Source organism: Alexandromys fortis, unplaced genomic scaffold (genome assembly GCF_014885135.2).
Source record: "Alexandromys fortis isolate MF-2015 unplaced genomic scaffold, M_Fortis_MF-2015_v1.1 scaffold_558, whole genome shotgun sequence".
NCBI classification, from domain to species: domain Eukaryota; kingdom Metazoa; phylum Chordata; class Mammalia; order Rodentia; family Cricetidae; genus Alexandromys; species Alexandromys fortis.
Genome location: NW_026068423.1, coordinates 62,131 through 71,444, shown reverse-complemented (window position 1 = coordinate 71,444; position 9,314 = coordinate 62,131). Strand labels below are relative to the sequence as shown.

The following is a 9,314-nucleotide window of genomic DNA, read 5'->3' as shown; positions in this document are numbered from 1 at the left end:
TTTAAAGTAATATCTTGACTTTAGCAGATTATAATTACCAAACTCTAGTTGGCTCATATCTCAGACAGAAAAAAAAAAATCTCTAGGTGATATTTTGTGTTTCTAGATGCCCTCTTGTTATTGACAATTAGAATGAAAATAATTAATTCCAGATGATTAATTGTAATTTAGACAGCAGTGAACCTTCTTGATAGCTAATTCTTGATAAATATTTAATAAATTAGAATATGATAATGTATTGGGGTAATAACACATAAGTGACAGACACAATAACAAAGCATGATGTATTTACCTTAAATAGGCCATCTTCTCTCCATTCCACTTGCGGATAACTGTGCCCAGTTTTGCTCCATATTTGAATTCTGTCACACGGCCATTTCCAAAGTACTCACTGCTTGTAAGTGCCTCACCACCCAGATCAATGACCTAGTAGAGTTATAGGGGAAACCGTCATTTTAATAAAGTAGTATTAAAATGTTCAATGTCAAAATAGTATCTTTTAAATTCTTTAGACTCTCGATGCTCAAATTGGTTCTTCTTATTTCTTTATAAAGTATATGCATCACTATTGAAAGAAATTTGCTGACAATGTCATTTTTGTCCAATAAAGAATATTTAAATATAATATATAATTTAAAATTCAGAAATTCAGACCTTCAAAGTACTTACCGAAAGATAAGTTCAGCAATTAAAATTCATTTAGTTTTCCAAAGATATCAAATACAAAACTGTGCTAACCTCTTCACATGAAAAATGTGTACATAAATATTAATCTGTTTGCCCAAATTTTATACATTGAATAATACCTCAGACAAGAGACAAATTCAGAAAGACAGGCTGGAGTCAATAACTAAGATTTTCTGCCTGGTGTAATCATCCCTGAGTATACACTAATTAATCCAGTAATATGGCAGCCTACACAAATTCTCTAACTCCTTTAAAGCCTTATTCTGGAAAAACATTAAGTCTATTATATTTAAATAAAAGGGAGTTAAAGAAATTGCACATTCAATAAGGTATTCAGATATTAACCTATAGAAATTATGTTTAATAAAATCTTCCATCCATCTTCTGGCTAGCAAATCTGATGTCATTTATATATACACACGTGTATTAATTTACCTCTTGAAAAATGAAAGGCCTGCTTCCTTCAGAGAACCATTGTGTATTTAGGTTATGCAGTTTATCCAAAATCGCCTTTATGTCTCCAGGCCACATGTGCTTAGCAGCATCAAGTCTGAACCCTGCTACACCCATGTTGATGAGACGGTTCATGTAGTCAGCCACCTTGCCACGAACATAATCTTTCTCAAGTGCAAGATCCAGAAGGCCAACCAGACGACAATCTCTGACCTATTGAAAGAAACAAATAAACAAGCCAAACAAACTGGTGATTGATTTAAATGTCACCTGTCACCTCACATTCCATTTGACTAGTCATATATCCACCAATTGGTCTATTAGGAAGCTTCATAAAGCCTATTCATGGGACAGGTTGAACATTCACATTCTACTGTGAATACACCCTACGAAGATTTTCCAGTATGGAGATTTAACTATGAGGAAATGACATAGGTAATATTATAGTTGATTGACAAAAGCACTGGTGTTCCTCTATCTTTTCCATTCTATATATCTTTCTCTTAATGTGGGACAAGAATCACACTTTGAGACATCAAATAACTAAAAGAATGTTAAAATGTTTTTGAAGATTTATTTGCATTTCTAATAATTGCATTTCTAGTAATGCATTATTTAAGGAATCTAAACTACATTTGCAAATAGTATTCCAAAAGTTCTATGTGCATACTGAGGAGAGAATTTTTTATGCTGATCATTCTCCTCACCTGAGCAGCATCATTGTAGTTTTCAATGCCTCCACTTCCAGTTCTACATTTGCCATCGTTAAAATCCCAACCCGAGTATGGAACTCCAGAGAAGTCCCTGGTTTGTGGGTTGAAATAACTTCCACATGTACTGCTGGTTCCTGCTTGAGCCCCTTCTCCACACATGTGGTTAATGACAGCATCCACATAAATACGGACCTGAACAGAAAAGTGTGTTATTCAAATTAAAATAGAAAGATAAAATGTATATAATTAGACTACACAGAACACTCAAATATATAGATGCGTGGATGGTTGGATAGATAGATAGGTAGATAGACAACAGACAGGTAGAGAGATAGATGATAGATATGCTATTTTATAGTTTAATTTTAGAAAAGAAAAAAGTCAAGTGTGAAAGAAAACCAATGTGAAATGACAATCATGAACAGTCCTAATATTAGCTTGAGGATTTATAAAGCTGATAAGTAGAAAATCAGAAACTGTTTTCACTAAGATCAAATGAAAAGCATCATTTTTAATAAATATATAATAAGGTTTCTTAATTATTTTCTTGAAAGGAGTTAATGTGAGTTTTACTCTCTGAGGAAAAAGAATGGTAGATACTGTTCATTATTAAAACGAGAAACAGCTATTTACTATAAATTGAAAGTAAGTTACTGCATTTAAGAAATCTAATACTTAACTAGAAATGGTTTGTAGAAAATAAGTGTGGTTATACAGATAAATAATAAAAGTTTTTGTTAGAACCATTAAAATGTTGACATTACAATGGAGAGAGCCTCCTGTTGTCATAAGACAAGATACCAAGTTTCCATCCCCTAAACTTCCCTTTAAATGGTTCATATGAAAGAATTTTTCAGAATTGACCATTAGGCAGAAGTAAATTTTGAGTTGTAGCTAAAATTTAAGAAAAAAATAAAGTCTGAAAGTTCATTTTCAAGAATAATAGAAAACATAAGACAGAAAATGGTTTTTCAGATAATAACTTCAAAAGAAATATGACTTCACTTACCCCAACATTGTTACACCTAATCACCATATCCTTGAATTCATCTTCATTTCCAGACCTTGAACATATTTTGTAGCTAATTGGTTGGTATCTTTCCCACCAAGGTCTTGAAGGATTGGTAACTATAAGATGTTCATTGGGTGGAGAGACCTACAAATAAAACAATTAAGATTATCAGAATAATTATGGTTTACTTACATAAATAAATCCTTCAGAACCAACTGTGAATGATCCTGCTATTCTTAGGTGTGCACTTGTAGATCTGCTGTGTTAGAACCACTAAAAACATTGACAGCACAATGGAGAGGGCCTCCGGGTGTCCTAAAACAAGATACAAACTTACCATCCCCTAAACTTTTTTCTTCGTCAAGAAAGTTATATGTGAAGTAAAATATTGCTTAAAAATAATCAAAAATATAATGGAAAACAATTTTATATAAGCACCGTGAACTCCGCATTTAAATTATGAACAAATATTACCTGCACCCCTCCAAATCCATTAGGAGCTAAGTATCTCTCACATTCCTTGGCAATATCAGCCCAGCGCCACTCAAACAGATGGACAATAGAGGTGCGTCCTTTTTCAGTGTGTGGCTCATATTGAGCCCAGCAGAATCCAATGAAGGAAAACAGTAGGAAGAATTTCATTTTGCTATGATGTTGTTAGTGTTTTTTCTAACAACCACTTTATTCCTGAAAATTAAAAAATAGAAAATAAAGCGGAAAGAGTATAATGAAATAAAAGCTAACATAAATCAATATTCGAGTACTAGTTATTTACAAACTGTAAAGTATTACTAATAATATGGTCCACAAGAGCCTAATAACAAGAAAAAGACAAATGCTAAACGTCTACGTATTTGAAGATAATACCACTTATTAAGGAGAATAAAGGAGAACGTATCAGACCTGAGAAGAATAACAAGACTGATACAGGTTTAGTTATTCCTCTGATGCTCCTTTTTGCTTCTTACCCCAACAAACTGCATGAACACTACCTTTAACAAAACTATACTTTTTCATATTTCACAGGCAATTCCACACTTCCATGATAATCCATGTTCTTCCTATGACCCACTCCCCTAAGGAAAATGGTACACATTCAACTGAAAAACATTTTTGTTTTAGTCTCCTTTTATATTTTCAGGTAAAATTAGTCAATGTTTTATGTGTGACAAGCTTCGGGATTATATTCTTGAATTGTTTGATTTGTATTATAAATATATTAATATTTACACATTACCCTTTCTGACCCAAACTGTAGTAAAGGTTTACATCAGACATAATATTCCTACTTCTAGAAAATGATGAGTTAATTTTCTTATGTTCTCAGTAAATGACTGTAATAGACATACACTAAGTTCCTCATTTTTCGCAAATGAACGCTATACCAGAAACTATATAGTAGAGTCAATTCTAAGACTTCCGTTATACACAAAAACATACACAGAACCAGGGTAACTAAGTCAATTTGGCTTATATAATAATTGACAATGGCAGAATTTGATAATATGTCTAACTGAAAGTCAGTGTATTTTTATTTCAGCAAAATTTCTGTTTTACTTTACAATACAATACCTATTAGTAGTAATTACTTGTTTAATCAAATTAAATGGAGAAAATTTCACAGCAACTCCACTAAAATCAAGAACATGAAAGGTTGTACACTCTCTCCATATCTATTCAATACAGTATTTTAAGTTCTAACTAGTGCAGTAAGAAAACTGATGGAGATTTGCAGATTATACCAGAGCATATAAAAGTGACCCCAAAAATTCCAGCAAGGAACTCCTAAATCTGATAAACATAATCAGTGAAGTGACTGGAAACAAGATTTAAAAATGACTAGCCCTCCTATTCACAAATGACAGACTGAGAAAAAAAAATCAGAGAAAAACTTTCACAACAGCCTCCAACAATACAAAATATCTTGGAGGTAACTCTAGCCAAGCAAGTGAACGACTTGGACAACAAAAACTTGAAGTCCTTAAAAAAGGAAAGTGAAGAAGATATCAGAAGATGGAAAGAGCACCATGCTCATGGCTCAGGAGGATTAAAATAGGAAAAGGAACATCCTACCAAAAGAAAACTTTCTTTTCTTCTTCAAAAATAAAACACAGTGTTGTATACCTGCTCAATTATTTATGGCCTGGGAGATCATGGGTCCTATGATAGTAGCTATTACCCATGCTTTGTTAAATACACATGCAGTTGAATTCCTTTCTACATATTTATGTTTACCACTAAAGATTGATGTATGTCTCTCCCTAGACAAAGAACTTTTTAGCAATAGGAGACAGTCAAAGCAATGACTCATAACACTTCAAAGGACTGAGCTCAGCCCCCACTCTATATTATCCACAATGGGCTCCAGAAAACATCATGGACGACGGTCTGGAAATACAGTAAGAGCTTGGGACTGGGCTGATGTTGCAGGCATTAATAGTGTCCTCTGCTCTTCCAGAGGACCTGTGTTTGATTCTCAGCACCGACATGTAATTCCCAACTCTCTGCAACTCCAGTTCTAGAGGATACAACTTCCTTTTCTAGCCTCGGAGGGTACTTCATGCACATGTTACAAAGATAAGCATGCAAGCAAAACATCCAAAAATATAAAATAATTGTTCATTTTTTAAAAAATATCTAAGAATTTGTTGGTTTTAATGTTGTCTTTGACTGATGAATCATAGTGGTAGGGGGAGAAGGGAAGGCTGAAGAGGAGCAGAGAGGAGAAGGATGGGGGTAGGAGAACTTGAGTGAATGGGATAGTAGAGGTGGAAGAAGGGCAGAGATGAGAGCAATGAAAGAGATATTTTGATTGAGGGAGCCATTATGGGGATAGTAAAAAAAACTTACACTAGGGAAATTCTCAGGAATCCACAAGGATGACCCCAGTTAAGACTCTAAGCAATAGTGGAGAGGGTGCCCGAACTGGCCTTGCCCTGTAGTCAGATTGATGAATATCTTAAATGTCAGATTAGAACCTTCATCCAGCAACTGATGGAAACAAAGGCACAGACCCACAGCAGAGCACTGATCTAAGCTTCCCAAGTGCAGTTGAAGAGTGAGAGGAGTGAGAACATGAGCAAAGAGCTCAAGACCATGAGGTGTTCATCCACTGAACCAGTTTACACGATGAGTACACTCACTGCAACAATTTATGTGAGCTAATGGGAGCTTACCAACTCCAGACCCTCTGAATGTGGGTGACAGTTGTATGACTGGGCAGACTGTGGTGCCACTTGCAGTAGCACCAGGATATAACCCTACAGCTTGTACTAGCTTTTTGGGAGCCCATTCTCTCTGGAGGAATATCTTGCTCAGCAAAGATATAGTAGGGAAGGCCCTGGACATTCCCCAAATCATATTTCTTATCCTCTCTGATGGAAGGTAGGGTAGAAGGGAAATGGAGGGAATGGGAGGAGGCTTGAGAGTGGGAACTGGGGTTGGTATGTAAAATATAGTTTGTTTTTTTTTATAAAAAATTAAAAAGAAGAATATAAGATCTGGAGGGCAGAGTTAAACACTGTAATGCCTTGCCTTATGGATTAAACATGATTTTGGAAGTGTAAACACATAGCAAATATGATCATATGCCCATGACTTGCACAGAGGAATAAAAAAAAAAAGAAGTTGGACTAGTTACAAAAGACATTAAAACTGTGGGTATAAGACTTAGAAAAGATAAAAGGGAAGGAAATCTGTTCACAATACCTTGTATATAAATAAGAAATTTTAAGTAATAATAATGTCAAATAGAGCTAAGGACATAGTCCATTGCCTAGTAAATATGTGGCTTTGAGTTCAAATATATATATATATACATATATATATGAATATTCAAATTTGATATCATCTAAACAAGAAAACAGTTTCTCTCAAGAATCTTAGATACTTAAATTTTCAAGAAAGCATGTACAATATTTATAGATACTTTGTAGTATCACAATACACATACACAGTGCATACTTAGGAAAACAGATTATGTAATGTTTCTTGGTCCTCATCATAACTTTTGTGGAGCCTCATTTCCTGTAGTGACTCAAAAGGCATTCGATAGGCTATTGTGAAATATAAATCACCTATGTATTGTAGGCAGCAATTACAGGTTTATAATAAGAATATGAGGTAAAAATGCTGACAACCCAAGCTTAGTAATTATTTGAATAGTATAATATTTCTTAAATATGCATAAAGCAAGTTAAAATATGTAAGAAAAAATAAAAATATTAGCTAACATTAAGAAATCTAACTGATGTGTGGCTTGGGCAGCTTGTAGGGACATTGACAGTGGAGCCAATATTTATTCCTAGACATAAACTGAGCTTTTGAAGCCCATTGCCTATGGAAGGATGACTTGCTTAGCCTAGACAGGGGAGCGAACATGCCTTTATCTGCCTCAAGTTATGGGACAGACTTTGTTGACTTCCCTTAGGAGGACCCACCCTCTCTGAGGAGTGGACAGGGGCTAGGGGGGGAATACATGGGAGGAGTGAGAGGAGAGGAGGGAGAGGGAACTGGGATTGATATGTAAACTAAAGGAAGATTGTTTAAAAAAAATAAAATAAAATATCTAACTGAAAATTAAACATAATATTATCAAAATCATTTTTATAATCAAACTTATAAAATGGGTGCCTTCTTATTTCAGTATAAATATGAAAGAGGAAGGACTCAATTATAAATTCAGAATTCCTCTTAATGAATCAAACTTAAATTTTGGCATTTAGCTTAAACTGTATTTATGGATAGGAAAGTCATATAATTAGAATAAATTTGGTCTAAATATTTAAAAAAGTAGCAAACACTAATTTGTACTTATAGCTTTATATTTACTGTTTGCATATGTAAATGCCAATTGTTTACAAAGTTATTCATATTGGATTCTTCCTGAAATTGATGGCACACTAAGACATTATGAAAATGAATTAATGATGATCAACAATAGGCAGCTTAGCTTCTCTTGTTATTAGTAGTTAGTAGCCTAGAAGTCTCATAGTAAAATACCTTTATAATGAACAATTTAGTTTCAGGGTCATTAAAATATTAGAGTTTCTTTAATCTTCATATGTAATTTTATCATCTATAACTCATTGACACTATCTCTAAGTGTTGAAAGTGTCCATGCTTTATTTTTCCAGTTTTTAATATTCTAAAATGTTAGGAAGATAATATTACATAAAAATTATTGAAGTTATGGCTGCTTTACTTAAAATAATTCATAATTTCTCTGAATTGTACGTTGGATTCTGTCTTGAATCAGTAAGTATTTATCCACCAATACCACCCAACAGAAAAATATATAAACTTCTGCTTAGCATAAGTTGCACACGAAGGCCAGTACCCTAGGATTAAAGATAAGTTTTGAGCCAAGGCTCTGGAGTGTGTCCAACACAAACAGTACATTCTGTGCTGCGGGGCAAGCGAACACGATCTGTCAACAAACCGATAAAAGACCATGAAACCCTAAAACCTAAAAAGGACGGTGAAACCATTAAATAATGAAACACAAACAACGTTTACTTAAGTACAAACAGGTGGAAAGTAAAATAAAAAAATGCATGTAGTTTTAAAATTACCACAGTAACTCGTATAAATAAAAATCATCCAGACCTACCGTTTGTTCAGTGGTTGCCAGTTTATAAAACAAGTGGAATTTCAAAGTTTTGGTTTCAGTTTCTCTTCAGTTGAAAAAAAAAAAAAGACCAGATTTTGAGTTTTATAATTTTCTATAACCTCATCCTTTCAACATTCACTCTTGGAAACCTTATATAATTATAAATATGATTTCTGTCAGCTTTGTAATCTGATCTCCAAGGTGACTGCCGGTGGACTGGGCACCACCACCCTGGTGTCCTTAACAAGCCACTGCCTTCCCTCAGCTGCTGCTTTGCGGCCTCTTGTATTGCAACATAACTCACCAGTTTGTTTTCTCAATATTCAACCTATCCTCCTACTTTCAAATTTCTTCTGAGTCATTTATGTAAATTACAAGGGTACGAGACTATAAAATAATTTTAAAGATCAGCTTATCTTGTCTCTAATTAGTGAGAAAAACTGAGTCAATAAGATGGATGAGACCATAATGGGAACCATCTCACTGGATCAAATGCCTATTGTTAGGTCTAAATTTAGCACCCACAATGTGATGCTTGAAGAAAATATTAAGTTCATAGGATTTGCGATATGCTTGTTTATCAAATAATAAACTATTGTTAAATATGACTTTTTAAAAAAGACAAAACTTCTAAGAAAAACATGTTTAGTGACATGTTTCCTCATACACCTGTAGAGGGGAATTGTAATCATTTGGTATAAAATGAGTAGAACATTTCTACAGGAAAAGGTGGTAAAAATTGCATAATATAGCTTAAAATACTTTTTTTCATTCAGAAAGGTACAGAGAAACATTCACACGTGCTGATTAGAACCTTTTTATAACAGGAAGTTTCAAG

General features: G+C 33.9%; 1 protein-coding gene across 1 annotated transcript in view; it reads right to left on the bottom strand.

Annotated features, from left to right (window-relative positions):
* Positions 1–8,744, bottom strand: part of LOC126495664 (pancreatic alpha-amylase-like) — a 12,981-nt gene extending 4,237 nt beyond the window's left edge. Inside the window, exons 1-6 of the mRNA XM_050133259.1 lie at positions 8,477–8,744; positions 3,340–3,552; positions 2,863–3,009; positions 1,848–2,045; positions 1,123–1,353; positions 293–426 (exon numbers count right to left, since the gene is read on the bottom strand). Coding sequence (XP_049989216.1) covers positions 293–426; positions 1,123–1,353; positions 1,848–2,045; positions 2,863–3,009; positions 3,340–3,507 — 878 coding nt within the window. The 5' untranslated portion in view covers positions 3,508–3,552; positions 8,477–8,744. The remainder of the gene's footprint in view (positions 1–292; positions 427–1,122; positions 1,354–1,847; positions 2,046–2,862; positions 3,010–3,339; positions 3,553–8,476) is intronic.
* Between the last annotated feature and the right edge of the window lie 570 nt (positions 8,745–9,314).